The sequence below is a fragment of the Channa argus genome, chromosome 9, assembly GCF_033026475.1.
Source record: "Channa argus isolate prfri chromosome 9, Channa argus male v1.0, whole genome shotgun sequence".
Lineage (NCBI taxonomy): Eukaryota > Metazoa > Chordata > Actinopteri > Anabantiformes > Channidae > Channa > Channa argus.
The window spans coordinates 9,855,001-9,870,444 of NC_090205.1; the positions used below are offsets into that span (position 1 = coordinate 9,855,001).

General features: G+C 38.3%; 2 protein-coding genes across 3 annotated transcripts in view; both read right to left on the reverse strand.

Annotated features, from left to right (window-relative positions):
* The window catches only part of cdc16 (cell division cycle 16 homolog (S. cerevisiae)), a 9,626-nt gene extending 6,269 nt beyond the window's left edge, over nucleotides 1-3,357 (reverse strand). The window contains exons 1-8 of the mRNA XM_067514830.1: nucleotides 3,160-3,357; nucleotides 2,930-2,984; nucleotides 2,596-2,693; nucleotides 2,371-2,409; nucleotides 2,070-2,210; nucleotides 1,085-1,244; nucleotides 901-995; nucleotides 292-425 (exon numbers count right to left, since the gene is read on the reverse strand). Of these exons, the coding sequence (XP_067370931.1) occupies nucleotides 292-425; nucleotides 901-995; nucleotides 1,085-1,244; nucleotides 2,070-2,210; nucleotides 2,371-2,409; nucleotides 2,596-2,693; nucleotides 2,930-2,984; nucleotides 3,160-3,207 (770 nt within the window). The 5' untranslated portion in view covers nucleotides 3,208-3,357. The remainder of the gene's footprint in view (nucleotides 1-291; nucleotides 426-900; nucleotides 996-1,084; nucleotides 1,245-2,069; nucleotides 2,211-2,370; nucleotides 2,410-2,595; nucleotides 2,694-2,929; nucleotides 2,985-3,159) is intronic.
* A 156-nt stretch (nucleotides 3,358-3,513) lies between these two features.
* On the reverse strand, nucleotides 3,514-15,378 carry cfap97d2 (CFAP97 domain containing 2). Of its 2 annotated transcripts, none has more exons than XM_067514845.1 (7): nucleotides 15,257-15,378; nucleotides 5,234-5,381; nucleotides 4,986-5,088; nucleotides 4,728-4,808; nucleotides 4,325-4,443; nucleotides 3,995-4,160; nucleotides 3,514-3,848 (listed from the first exon to the last, which is right to left on the reverse strand). In XM_067514845.1, the coding sequence occupies exons 3-7, from the start codon at nucleotides 5,085-5,087 to the stop codon at nucleotides 3,744-3,746; spliced, it is 573 nt and encodes a 190-aa protein (XP_067370946.1). In that variant the 5' UTR covers nucleotide 5,088; nucleotides 5,234-5,381; nucleotides 15,257-15,378; the 3' UTR covers nucleotides 3,514-3,743. The 2 variants fall into 2 exon arrangements, with proteins under 2 accessions (XP_067370946.1, XP_067370945.1); XM_067514844.1 differs by having other exon boundaries at nucleotides 3,974-4,160.
* Nucleotides 15,379-15,444: the final 66 nt, after the last annotated feature.

The following is a 15,444-nucleotide window of genomic DNA, read 5'->3' on the forward strand; positions in this document are numbered from 1 at the left end:
CATGTACATAGTATTTGTATACTGACATTAAATTATAGTAAATTTTCATTGTGCTGACAGCAGCACTACAGTGATGTCACAGTAATATGTGAATTGCAGGCAAAGCCCACAGTAAATCAAGCTCCACTCTATGTACACAGCTGGGATTTGGTGACGTTTATGATGCTGGTATGATGGTTGTACTGCACATTGCCAGAGAGGCTACCTTTCTACATTATTTGAAAAACAATTCAGGTAACTGAACACACAAAATATACCAACAAATCCAGGAGAAAAACTCAAAACTCCTACATTGATGTGAGTTTGTAGCACATCTTGAAATCGCAGTTATAATAATGCCTCTCAGCAAGAGACACCACTATATCCAAGTTGTCCTGAAGACCATTCACCATCTCTGGCACCACCAAATCACTGGGTTTGTTGTACTGCAAGGGAAGGAGAAGGAGAAAGTGCAAGTGTGCGTATGATTTGCATTTGTGTGAAGAGCAGGTGCAGGGTAAAAACCTGAGTAGGTGGGAAAATTGATAAAACAAGCAAGTGAAAAAAGGAAAGAAAGGAGAGATGAAAAGATGAAGATAAAACCAGCCAGAATTTCCTTAATGTGCATTTGCATTACAATTAAGTTTACAAATGGATCTTGAAGCTAGGCAACACTGGAGACCACTGTTAAATAAAAGGGTAAGACACAACAATTTCTGTAGAATTGGATCAAAATAATCTACAGAACCATGCACATTACTAACGTAATCAAAGAACATGTCATCCAGCACAGTGCTTAATTCCTTTGTTTTTATTGATTTCTTTGAGTATAACAAAAAATAAGGAACACACCAGCTAATTTACCTGATGAGGAAAAGCAATAAATAATAATTTTGAAAAGTCAATGCCATGCTTTCCTACCTTCTTTAACTTATTCTCAAAAAGGAAGTGTAACAGTTCCTCTTCTTCTTCAGTGCACTGCTGACTCAGAGGTAGAGATTCAAGGAAATCTTTTTCTAGGGATAATAAATAAATAAAACATTTCATAAGGTGTCATAAGCAAATGAAAATATCAGTGCACGTCTTTGCCATAGATCAACCTCACCTTCCTGTGCAGTCAACATGTGGTGGGAAGTTAAAAGGTCAAAGGCTTCAAAGCAATACACATCCAGTTTCAAGGCCTCTTTGTAGCTGGAGGTGGCAAGTGGTCTGTTGTCCATAGCATCATAGATCTTACCCCGCAAGAGGCAGATGGAGCTGCTGATCTGAAATAATTCAGGGAAGGAAATTAGAACAGTAACTAGAGAAATGAATGAGAATGTCTAGGAAAAATCTATCAATTTCTTTCTCTATGGAGATGCAGTATATTCCATGATATTGCTTAATCTTGCCTTAAAACCTGGAGAAAGCGGCATTACAACTGGCAAACATTTTTATCCAAGCGACTTACAAGTAAACAACATGCCAAGGGCAACTTGGGGTTAGGTGTCTTGTCCAAGCACACTTAGACATGTAGCCAGGAGGAACTAAGAGTTGAACCACTGACACTGTGGTTCCAGCTGAGCTTCAGTTACCCGAAGCTACTACTTAACTTAGGAAAGTGTCCCAAGTTAAAACTTCAACTTAGTTGAGTTCATAAAAAAAAAAAAAAAAAGCCATCTGTATACAAATGCATCACAGTCATTTACATTTTTGGTCATTATTACATATGCAATGCGCTTAGCTGTTATTACAATAATTCATACTTTTAATTATTTATAAGGACTGTATATATGGCACTAGAATTCGATCCAAGAAGAATGGAAAAAAGGTATGAATGGTGTATAGTATTTTTCTGTAATTCTTGGTAGAAGAACTTGTGGGAAGTGGAATTGCCCTTTGCTGAAAACTCAGGATGGTAAATAAAATATTATTGGCTACAAGTTCAGCTACACGTTTGTAGTAGAAGCTTTTAAGAAAAACGCCGCGGGATGATGTGGATAGCTTTGGGTAGGTTGCTTTCCCATCAAAGCAACATTATAAAACAGTCTAAAGATTAAATCATGACAGTGATCAAAATGTATAATCTTTCTATTCCAGCCATGGCTTACAGAGGCAGGGGACATGTCCCAATCCTTTTCTGACTCTGGTGTTCCATTGTCCTCTTTGCCACTCTTGTCCAGCAGCTTCTTACTCGCTGGCTCCCCTCCATCCAGAATATCCAAGGCTTGCTGGAACTCTTTGGCAGCATACTAATAACAAACAAACAAATAAACAAACCAACAACAAAATATAGAATGAACAACCTCTGACATGCTTATCTGCGTGATATCCTGTTACTTCTATGACACGTGTTTACATGTATGTGAGGGTTCAGAACTGGCCCAGTAGCTCTAGCTCTTAGTTACTTACATGGCACCTAGCAGCAAGGTACTGACAAGCTCCATACATCTGTGAGAAAGAAAACAAGTGCTGTTTCAGACTGATAACTAATATTTAGCTTCTGACTTTTCGATGGTTTATCAAACACCACATATTATTAACTGAGCAACACATATGCTTCAATCATTCAAATGAATCACACTTATAGGAAATACTTTTACAAGTTTCAGTAACTTAGACATAGCTTATAATTACCTTGTCAAGTTTTCGTGAACGGAGGGCATGGGAGGCTCTGTGGTACTGTGAGGTCAAGTAAAGGCACTGAGCTAGCCAGTAAATATCCTGGGGATCCTCTGTATGCCAAACAATGAAGCATTCTCACAATCAACAAGTTCGGACGTACTGTTAACAAGCTAACACTACTGTGATCTGACAACACCGCTTTTAAAAAAGTTTTTGTTCCCCAGCAGTAATGGTAACAATGACAAACACAACAGGAACAAACCACGAAAGCTCAGCCTACGAAACATCAGTCCAACTGATATTAGCACTTTATCATACGGCCAGGTCATAAACCGCGTTTACTTACCATGGGAGAGGGATGCTATCTTGTCGGCCCAAAACAGAGCACTTTGATACTGTTGCTGTGGACACACACATACCGAAAGGATAGGAGTTAATCGAACGAACAATATTTGTTGTGATAGCCCTAAATTAACGAGGCACTATAAACTATAATGGTGTTACCACTGTCACCAGCTGCTGACAAGCTAGCATTAGCTAGCACCAAAGAAACTCAAAAGAAATCATAGTTCTTACCTGGTCAATGTACTGCCGTACTCGCTTCCGCAGTCTGTCCAGATTCATTTTGTTTTATTTTTTTATATTTACGCTTCGACTTTCAAAAAGTGTGTCATTCTTAGAGGAGGACAAAATTGTGCAGTTAAAGGCAGTACGTGCTAACCCGCTAGCTTCATAAAATCAAACCCGCGGCTTCTTTCTGCAACGAATGTTCGGCTAAATTGTGCCGTGAGGAAACACACGTGCAACGAAACGTTCCACGTCCACTCCGGTCTTACACCAAGTCAGGCTGGGATATAATTTAATAAAATGAAATACTATTAACACATGTATTCGTTTTTATTCTTTTATTTGTTGTTGTTTTTTTAAAGAACAACAAGTTATTTATCATTTTTTTATGCTTATGAAATTTTCACAGCACACTACTTATACAAAGTACCACTGAAGTATGTAGATTGGAACAGTGGTCAGCATTAAATAGCTCCTACATAATAACTGAGTCGAGATTTGATTACAAAAAATCTAATATTAATTCTTCCTGTGTGCATGTGGTTTCCTGTTTCTGTGTTTTAGGTGAGATGTGTTTAAGATCCATATAGACTTTAGGATGATTCATTTTCCGCAGACTCTGGTTTGTTGTTTGAGTTGTTGGTTACGAGGCTGTGTGTGGCTGCATCATTGCTTTTCTTGCTGGGTTTTTCTTGCCCCTGGTAAAAACACATAAAATGAATGCGTTATTATGTATAACAATACAGCTGTATACAATGCATTTTAATTCAGATGCTACAGTACAAGGTAGGAATTATGCATTTAGGTAAATATATAAATTAACCTTTTGCTGACTCGCTCTTACTCGTGGGTAACGTGCAATGCTGTCCATCACTCTAAGAGTTTTAAGCCAGTCCTCATGCCAGCTCCTCACATTATAGTGAGGCCTGCACTGGCTCAAACGAAACAGGATCATTTGATTCTCATTGGTAATGCGGAGCAACTCCAGCTGTCGCTTCTTCTTGCCAAGGCTACAATAAAGAAAAAGTCATGCAGTATAACTGGGTTCTCAGTTTCAAGGGTCAACCTCGTTCTTGGCAATACAATACAACATGTTGCCTGACTTTAAATGGGTATATTTCCCTAGCACTGATGATACTAGTCCTGTGAATACAAAGCCTGAACCTAAACTGACCTTTTCACATCATAGGAATTCTTGTTGTCAACTCCTCCAGTTGTCCTCATGATGTGCGATATTTTCTCCATAAGCATGTTGTTTTCCCTCTTAATCTTCATTTTCCTCTCCTCTTCAAGCTTAATACAAAAAAAATATGATCAACAGAAACAATATAATGAGGAAAATAATATAGCATTTTACTCACTTCAGGTCTGACAAAGGTGTTTGTGCTATATATATTGAACTGTGGTTTAAAAAAATAGTGCAGTAACTGTGGTAAACTTTTTTTTTATATGCTTTGGTATAAGTTTTAGATTCAATTTTTTCACTGGATGATTTCAACAAAGCAACTTCTGCTGCCACCTTATGGACATAAAATGAGCTGAGCTGAGAAAAAAAAAAAAAAAAAAGGAACCGCAACCTTTAGTTTCTTCAGCTTGACAGCAAGGTGACCATAAGACTTAGGTGGAGTCTTGCTTATTGTTGGTGTAGCTGATTTCACCTTGAGGGAGGGAAAATACATTTTTTTGTCTCTAGCATTCAACAGTGAATAATACTAAATATAACTAATTGGATATGAAAAGGTTAATTTGATTAGTTTGTGACTATATTAAAAGCTTGAGGTCAGGACATTTAAAATCTGGTATGAAAGGAAAATGCATAACATGCTTCTCCTAACCTTTTGCTTGTGTAGATCATATGAAGCCTTATCCCATTTCTGCTGAAGATATTTGTTTCCAGTTGGAAACAGGGGTTGATATGCCCGATGCTGCAACGCCATTCTATAAACACAAAACAAACAAAAGGTGCTAAACCCCCCACTGCCCCTAGTAAAAGAAACACACACATTTTAATGTTGTACCAATGTGTTGTAAGTGTCTTAACATTATGCACTTTAACCCAGTCCCTAAAGCCGTTGACACTCACCTCACACTCTGTGACTGACCTGGGGTCTCAATATTACAGTTATTGATCTGCCAAAGAGCACGCTCATACTCTAAACCATCCAGGTCGAATGGAGCTCAGAGGTGGCAGTCTGTTGTCTGCCAGTCATACACGGTTGGCATGACAGCAGCTGGAGAGAGCGGAGATGAATGAATGGTTTCAAACGATGGGCTTGTTTAGCAGGTTTCACACAGAGAAACGCAGGCATAGCGATAGGCTAATTAGTGAGGAGACAGCGGGGAAAGTGACAGTGAAATGCGCTGCTCTGTACAGTCACTGTTACTCACAGGTCAAAGCTGGAAGTCAACTGGAATCAAAACTAAGTTTTCAAAAGCCATGTGTGCTATTTTAAACGTATTTTAAACGTTACATGTGTCTGGGTAAAAAAGGAAAAAACTAACAATAATTTCTGAACAGTGACACTGATTTTCTAGTTAGTTCAATAAATCTGTTAAACACGCTAAGCATCAAAATGTTCAGTTCAAAAGTATAGAATGAATCAGTGAGGTCAGGGAAAAGTAGGCTGCTATATTCTGGCTGGTATTGACAATTACAGCCTTGGTAACAGTTACTTGGAAACTTAGATGAGAGCAACTTCAACAAACACACTTTGTGCATCCACATTTTACACAGAAAACACTGTGGGTTGAAGTTGATATGAGGCTGGTTGATCATGAAAAAAACATAACAAGGCAAATTAGGTTTATTTAAGTAATATTCATGCTTTCAATTCCATTACACTGAATGCACAAACCATAAGGCATTTTATATTACGGTTTTGGTATCATGCTGAATTATGTTGTTCATCAAATGCTCTACATACAGTCTCTTCTAGTTAATAAAACACAAAAGCCCATCATGAAATATTCTATTATTAGTTGAATGAATCTCATTGAGGTGACTTAATGAATGAACATCTACATTACAAGAGTTCCCCCTACTGACTAAATCTGTCTATGACAAATTTAGACGCAATCACTACCATTGTTAATAATTCAATTCAACTAAGTCATGAAACTCCAATGGATTAATGGAGTAATAGATGGTCATATGCCACCTTTTGTGCACCATAGTAAACTATCATTTTAATTTATAGCACTTTCAATGTCTAAATACAGTAATCTAAACATACATTTTCAAAACTCAAGACCAGCGTAGCTCACAGCAAATGCTTGGTGTAGCCAATAATTCCACATGTACGACTTTTATGAGTATATTAAAAGACGATACAGCTGTGTAAAGTTGCCGGAGTTGTTTTAAAGCTGTCATGACAAAGGGCTATTCTTCATGTCTGACAGATCTTTATAGAGTGTTCCTCTCAGAGCAGCCGTGTATTGTGTTGTAGCCAAAACATAAATTGGTATACTACAAAATTCATATTACCTGTGCTCATGAAAGCGATGCTATGGTTGTGCCTGCTTCTCTGTATGTGTTATGTGCTTCTATGATGTTACAGAATCAAAAGACTTGTGTGTACAGTGCCTATAAAAACTCCTTTTAAAATAAACCGTTACATCGAACCTTGTTGTCACCAACACTCTCCCCACATAACCTTTTTCATACCATAACCTTATTAATCCAAAAAGTTTTGCGGACTGTCGGCTCTGTGCATGTTTTTCTGTGACTTTGAAGGACGTTCACTGATTCTGCTTTATGTGCGTTACTTCAAAGGGGGTGAATATTCATGCAACCGCATGTTTTGTCTATCTAATATATAGAGATGTGTGTATTTTTCCTGTCGGTAACTAATAAAAATCCCATTTATAATCATTAAGTTTGAATGCAGTAAAAAATAAAAAAAGACTCCTCTGTAACGATCATTAATTAAGAAGGGATATAATGATGCATTTGAGATTATGAAGCTTGTTTTCATGTTCTATTGAATGGCTGGGGACGCTAACAGTTCCAGGGAAGTGCAATTTGCACCATCATGGGAATAAGAGCTAGGAAAGAAGGTCTCTTTAGACAGGGGAACTACAGTAAGATGTGATACACCCACAGAAAGCATGTGTGGGTTTCTGTGATGAAAACCAATTTAAATGTTAAAACTAATAACCACATATGCAGTGAAAACAATGTATTTTTTTTTTTTTTTATATTTTGTGCAATCGTCGAGCTATAAGGATAATTTAAACTACTGCTATTGCAGGGGCGACAACACATATTTTGGCAAATGCAGCCAAAAATAATTTTACAATTCTTCTTATGCTACCTCAACATCAATGGTAAATATTTGTCTAAATTACATGCCGACTTTGTATTTACCTTAGGTTTCCTTAGAGCTTATATTTTTTGGTCTACACCTGTGGCCAGAAGCAAATTGAGATCAGCAGGAGTCATCTGTGCATTTCCCCAAGGTCAGGATCAAGTTTTTTTTCCTAATCTGTAGATGGAAAACAACTATAGTAACAGGTCCCATGAGAAGATCCTGTTTAGAGGTGGCTGCATCACACTGGCTCCCAGTTTGCTTGTTAGGGTTACTGAATAGTCACCAGCAATCAATGACCTCTGTTATTCAAAAGAACAGTTATTTCTGTAGCTTCAATATTTTTTGACTAGTCATTCACACCAGATATATGAAATAAAAAGTTTAGCTGGATTTGGAACAATTATTGTTTCAAATGTATAATGAAAATTTTAGATCTGCAGACTATAAAAGTCACGTGCAGTGAATGGACCAGAAAGCTTTTGCCAACAGAAGGCGTCTCATCTACTCTTTACTGCTCTCTTCTGCACACTAAGTGATCATCTATCAGATCGCTGTTGATGACTCATTACAAACACATCCTGACCTTTTTTTAAAAATAGAAAGAGACATTAGTGTCACATCTACTAAGTTCTTTTGGAGTTGACCCTGTTCTGCTGTTATTTATTATGTGAACAAAGTAGGTTGGTATATAGGTTACAGTAGGTTGTACATAATTGTTAATCATATCAGAACATGCAGAATAAACACTGTCCAAGTGCCATTCATGAGTATTATGTGGCAGTGTTGAAAGCCTCCATGCAAAACCACAAACTAAACTAATTCCCACATAGTTCCCTGGTTAACTGTGACAAAACCTCAAGTCTAACAACATCTGAAAACCCCTCTCACTTGATAAATAGTAAGTAGTTTTAAAGTCAACACAATTCCCAGCTAATGGATGGTAGAATAGGTAACTACTCTAAGGCACTGTACTCTCAGCCCTGCTGCTCCATTAATGCTGGTGAGCTACAGAGGAAAGGACGCTTTGACTCGGAAATAGGCTTTATGCCTCTAAAAGTGGCTCTTTTGATGACAGTTTGGTGCATACAAGCTGCACTTCCTCCCATATGCAAGTAAGGTTGCCCCATTTTATTACTGAAACCCATACAGGCATATATCCCCGATAGATTTGTGCTACAAAAGGGTATACATAATGAAAGATGCAGTCTTTACAAGTTAAAAAAGGCCCACAGTGCTGTTACATAACAGCCGAACGAGCTATGAAGGATAACAAATTAGTTGACTGAAGCCGAGTACAGTAACATGTTGGACTACAGCAAGCTAACACAAAAACAGATTTATGCTTAGATTTGTCTTCTTAAATGTAACTTCAGTTTCGTTCACAACTATAAATGGTCTCCTGTTTCCCTTGGCAACTCTTTTGAACATCTCAGCTTCTTGGATCCTGGCAAGGTCCTCTTCCTTGTTTGTTTGTTTAAAACAATTCATTTTAATTCTTGGGTATCTGACAGGGTCTTCATTATTGTTTTTAATTCATCTCACTCTTTAACAAAAATATCCAAACATATTGACTCCAAAAAGTCAGATGTTCAACTTGGTTATTTCTCTTGTTTACTCCAGATTACTTGCAAATAATTGATATCCGCTCAGAGGTTCTTACAGTCCATAATTTTAAAAGAAATGCGTCTGATGAACTGATGAAGGTGTTGGCCCTTAACCAAAGACACAATGCCAAGTGTTCAAAAGGACTGAGGTGAATATTGGCCACAGAAAAACAAATATCATATTTTACTTTTAGTTCATTTAAAATAGCATTTAATGATGGTCAGGATTTTTCTTAAATTAATGTTTGTGTTTGCACAACTCTAAAAAAAAAGATATTGCTGACTAGTAAAAACAGCCGTGTACTGCAGAATCCATGACTAAATAAAGTAAACAAGTCTAATTGATCCACGATCACTGAACATGGGATTAAACTAGGCCCCCCAGTAGGGAGGGAAGTAGCTTCTGAGAAAGCACCCATCTTATGTTTAACACTCAAAATATGTCATGGCAGCACCGACACATTGTTTTGGTACAAATAGTGAAAGATCATCTTTTATCCTTGTTATTTCAGTGACTTCTACTATCCCTGCAGGAGGAGAAAGATAAACATAAAGATGGAGCCTAAATATTGATCATCTTGTTGGCAATGCAGGAACCAATCAATCGCACGGCTGAATGTTTGGGTAGACTCTGGCTTCATGAGGATGCCTATGTAACATACCTGTTACAACCATATAGAGTGGATGGATGCATGTTTTGCCAGTATATTCAAACATAAAGCTGTAAAAACAGCAAAAGATAAAACTTGAATGTAAAGCAGTATGACAGAGCCCACAAAGTGTAATCTTAGAAAGTGCTGTCACAAAAGGGAGGGGACTATGTGGATTATGATAATTCTCACCGGACAGGATAGCACCCAAGATACAATTATAAAAAGGGGTAAAGTTTCTGGGTAAAGTTTACATAAAAGCAAGGGGAGAAAGGCCAAAGAAAGGGCAGTGGCATCACAGTTGTGACTGTCTAATGCCAACCACAGTATTCATTACTAATACCAACTCACTTATTCACCAGACCATTTGACACTCATGCTTTGAGTGACCATTCCATGAAGGCCCTTCTTGCCTCACCCCAAAGCAAAACAGAGAAACTATCTTCATCTATATTTCAACTACATGCCTCTGTAACAGATGACTCCAAATATAGACTACACTGCAAAACTTCATTGAGACAACGGACAGTGTTAGAGCTTTTTTGTTTTTAACAGAGTTTTAAAAAAAAATTATGCCCAGTCAATGACAAAAAGGTAGTAGGACAAAAACAAAATCCCAATTGAGGGAACTGCCCGGGCAAGCGGAGGATGACTATCCTCGAGTCAAAATAAACTGTTTTAAAGACTTGAAATCAGTCCAAAGTTGATTACATCCCCAACTGCTCCCTCTATTCCTGAAACTTGACAGTTTATTGAATATCTATGAAATGAGCCCTGGAGTTTGGCAGGAGGAGAGGCTCTGGCCTAAAATTAGTACAGCACATTCAAGGGTCATAAAGAGGGCTCAAGACGGGCAATATCTTTGGTAACATTGACAAGACCTCACCTGATTTGACACTATTCATTACTTAGGGGACTGAAAGAAGTGAGGTTTTTGTAGTAGTAGAGCAATTACGTTCTTTAGAAGGATTTTTTAGAAATATAAAATTCTCCCCCTTTTAAAAGTAGTTGTGAATTTTTGTTATGCATATTTTACCTGCGCATAATGAAACTAAAATGTAACAAGGATGAAAGGGGAAGTAAGGTCAAAAGCCTGTGAACATCACTGTGCAGCAATGATATTTTGCTGTAATTGCTGAGGGACAGAATGAGTCTCTATAACTACAGCTCTATACTCACTAAATGTGGGCTGGCTTGGTTATACAGTGGGGGGTGTCTACATTTACAGGGGGCCAGTGTCATTACCCTTATCTTTCTGGAACAATGAATACTGTTGGTCACAATGGATTTTAAAGAGGAGTCAGCTATTATGTGTGTGGGATTCCTCAGTTTGTTCTATTGGTCTTTTGCCCTATTAGTCATAATGTGGGTGCACTGGAGAGGTTTGGAGCCGATGTCTAAACATCACATATGGTGTTGCATTTTAGCCAAGTACCAGTGAGCAGGAGCTGACAGCAAATCAAATCTGGATGCTAATTTTTATCTAACATATCAGAGATCCAGCATGCTCATAGTTTTTTATTTCCCCATTTGCATATGAAGTATATCTTTGTCAGATAAAACGGTATCAGTCTAAACCAGTGAGTTGTCTAATCTAATAGTAGAGTAGTACTTTAGGCCCAGTGATGCACAGAAAGTAGGTCTGGTCCTTCAACTTTGTCCCAAGACATGAGTCAGCTTGAAGAAGGACATTCACTGGACAAAGAGCTGAGTGTGAATGAGCAGAAGCTAGTTACAACTTTTTTGGTTATGACTTGATTCCGAGCAGCTGTTCATTTTCTAGTAAACACTTGCTCTCAGCAGTGTTCACTGCTCTCAGCAGTGCCAAACAAAGCTCACTCTTCTTCTCTGATTGGCAGACATCTTGGCTGTGTGCATTCTGGGTGAGGGGGAGCGAATGTTTTTAAAACTAAAACTGAACATGCACGCACATGTGATCTCAGTGTGATCTTCCCTGTAGGCACAGGCCATGACTTTGGCAAATAAACTCAATAGCTGAAATGTCTTTATTGCCATAGTGATGCCAAATAAACTTTACTTTATGTTATCGTATTTAGATTTTGTACATGTACAATGTTTTAAATTGTAAGCAACACGTTGCCAAAAACTGTGTAATGCTTGAAAAACACATGGTGGAACATCTCACAAATAATGAATTTAACTGTCAACAGGTCAATGTCATAATTGGGCATGAAAAGAGCATTTAAGAGAAGCTGAGTCTTAAAAGTAAAGGGGTGGGGGGAGAAGATAATTATTTTGTGAAAGACTGTGTGGGCACAAACAAATAACTTAGGAATATAATTTCTCGGTTTTAAAATTTTACAGAAGTTTATATCCTCCTCCTCCCTCTTTGGGTGTCCTTAACACCTTTCAGGTGTAATTGTAGCCCACTCTTCATGTTTCTAGGTCTAGTAGATTATTAGGCTGCCTGCCATGTAGAGCCTTCTATAAATCTACCCACTAGTTTTCAATGATATCTAAGTCTGGAGACTGAGAAGGCCATGGAAGAACATTCGCAATATTCTTTTTAAACAATTTGTGAGTTGACTTTGCTTTTTGCTTTGTTTCACTGCCCTTTCATTTTTAGCTATTTGACTGATGGTGGGAGGCTTTGCCTTAAATTGTTCTGATATTGGCCTCCATTCATTCTTCCTTCCACTTTATGCAGAGCTCCAGTGTCTGATGCAGACATACACCCCCCAAAAAGTTTACAAATTCTAAATAGGGGTATGTAAAGTAATGCGTTACTATGGTTGGTAAATTGTAGTGTATTGTAGTGCCCAATATTAGAGTTTGTAATCTATGACAGGATTGTGTTTTCAATACATAAAAATAATTATTCTGGGTTTTATGATGAATGGCATTCTGTGGTGAAAGCCATAGTACTTTTTAGGCTTATTATTTACGCTATATTTATTCATTGATTTAATTTGGAGCACATAATAAAAAGGCAAACTGATACTGGCTCCTTTCCAGAAAGCACTTAGGGATACTGGTTGTTGACGTGTGAAGGCATTTGTCATTCAGATCTAGCAGTTAATAATTATAAAATACATTATATCAACAAAGTTCATCTTGCTCTTAGTGCCACTAACTTATTGCATTAATGGTAATATCCTCAGGCTAATCGAAAAGACACTCCAGCACATGGTGACGCTAGCTCCAAATTAATTATTACGGTTTGTTTAGAGATTGATAAAGATTTTTGTAAACTAAAAACATGCCTGTTATGAACCACATCTACAAAACAGATATTAGATTTTCAACATTAGGTAATATATGAATCCTTGAGAGCAAACATCTATGCAATCTTCACACTCCCATATGTGAGAGCCTTTTAAATCCTTGCAGTAAAACCACACAGACCATCAGTAAAACTGGAACCAGTCCATTCATTGCAGTGCATTTTAAACAAAGTTATTTCTTCCTATCAGGAAAAAGCAGGCTGTTAAAAACTCCCAAGGGAGCCACTTCCTGCCGGCCACAGCGCAGGCAATCCAAAAGAAGTATTCTAATGACCCTCGACAAACCTGTCAGACAATATCCTCCAGGGTGTGATGATACTTTACATTACTGTAGACAGATCGATAGGGAGGATGACATGAGAGGCCTCTGCAGAGAGAAACAGGGAGAGAGAGAGAGAGAGAGAGAGAGAGAGACAGCTGTAGAGCCTGCAGCACACTGCATTGACTGACTTGTGCTGATTCCACAATATGTCCTTTGACCTCATAGCTCACACATGGATCACATGGAGGCAGTATACTACTCATACAGGTGTGTGTGTGTTCATCTGATAGATCTGTACACAACACACAGTGTGTACAAACTATACCAGTAATAAAGATTCGTAGCCATCTCTTGAAATAAGTAAGAAGAAATTGACGGTACAAAATACAATGCGGTGTAAAGAAAATCGGGATCAATCAGGAAACATTTGGTCTCAAAATGGCCCACATCCCCGAGGAAACAGTTATCACAGACAACTGACAAGACCTGGGTGCAAAAAAACTAGGTCATTAAAGTGGATTACTGCTGTAATTCAGATGTGAACACACAATGCAACCCCACTAATGAACTCCTTCAGCCTCTCATCAAGCTTCCTGTGCTTCACTTAATATTGTTTCCACAAACCCTAACTTTTTTCTGTTCTGATCACTCAATGTTAAATTCAATCAACATACATTTTTATAACTCCTCCATGCAGAGTACAGTAGAAGTATTACATGTCGCATATAGGCTAAGCATGATCAGCCTGCTTAAGCTCAAATTTATCCCCAGATTACTATATACACATCCCTGATTAATAAAGCCACAATTACATTAGTGCAGGAAAAACAACTTTCTGAGTAGGTAATTTAATTTTGCTGAGCCCATGTTGTCGACCGTTAGTACTGTAGCCTAACAAAGATTATGCTATTATGGCAAACAGCGAGCAACTCGTGGGTCCACTTCCTGACACTGACTGATAAACTGACTTTTGGGCTCGAAGGGAGTCACACCGATTGATCTGACAGCGATTTAATCCTAGATCAGAAAAACTCCATTGGCACAACTGTAATCCAAAATCTTTTTGTTTGAAATACTTCAACATGCTTCAACAAAACAAAGACCTTCTCTTTGCATAAGCTCTGTCTGATGAGGGAAGACCTAATCAGGGGAAAACAACATCTTCTTTTGCCTTTAGTTTGTGATGGAAAATCTTTAAATCCTTTGAGAAAAGTACCTGTACAGTGCAGTGGAGACAGTTGTCATGAGCAACATTAACTGTCCCCTTGTCCTCAGGGATAAAAGGCGCAAAACAGAGCAAAATGTAAACATATGATTGTATATGAGTGTTTTGTCAGTTTGACTTTTTACCGCATCGGAATTGTATATTTAGCAATGGACAAAACTGTTTTATGTTCCCATCTTTCACCTTTATTAAAAATGCATATTTTTCTGCAGCTAATTTTCAAGTCAATTCCTTTATTTCAGAGAAGTATTACTGATCTGTTGCAGTGCCCCACAGGCTTCTCTGTACTCTGCAGCCCTGCTTCAGCATTGCTTAGGCACAGGCTCACACAAACATCCCCATCAGTCTATTCCATGTGAGTGTTAACACCTGTGACTTTAGAGCTTGAATTTCTCTTTTAACACCCATCTGGATGCACAAAGCTGCAACATCTTCAAGAAGTGGAAGCAAAGAAATTACACACGAATAAGAAACGGAATAAAGATCACAGCTGTAAACGCAGAGTGCTTAACATGCGGTGAGGTAATCTACTTTAGAGACAGCCATTACCAAAAAAATTCAAGCTGATACAGCTCGGGACAATAGTCTCAGTTGGATCATAAAAATTTCCGAGAGCATCACTGATATGACGGCGCAGAAACCACGTGTTTACGTAATGGAAAGCCAATCTTTCAATTTAACCCCTCCTCCCCGTCTATTTCCAACAGAGGTCCGACGCTAACGGAAAATCATGCAAATGTTTTTATACAGGCGCACTGTACTTTTGGAGATGCCTGTGGCGTGGTGCTGAGAAGGGGTTGAGGAAAATACCTCTCAAACGGGGAGAACGCACACTCCAGGAATCACGGACACACACCAAGAACCCAAGCTTGGCTTGTACAGAGACGTTGCAGTGTGGGACTGTGAGAAATGAAAACTGAGGTTGGTGTCATCTGACCTGATCAAACAAGCTGGTTTTGGAGGAGGCACGAATCGGAATTGAGCCGGCAATGTGGTGT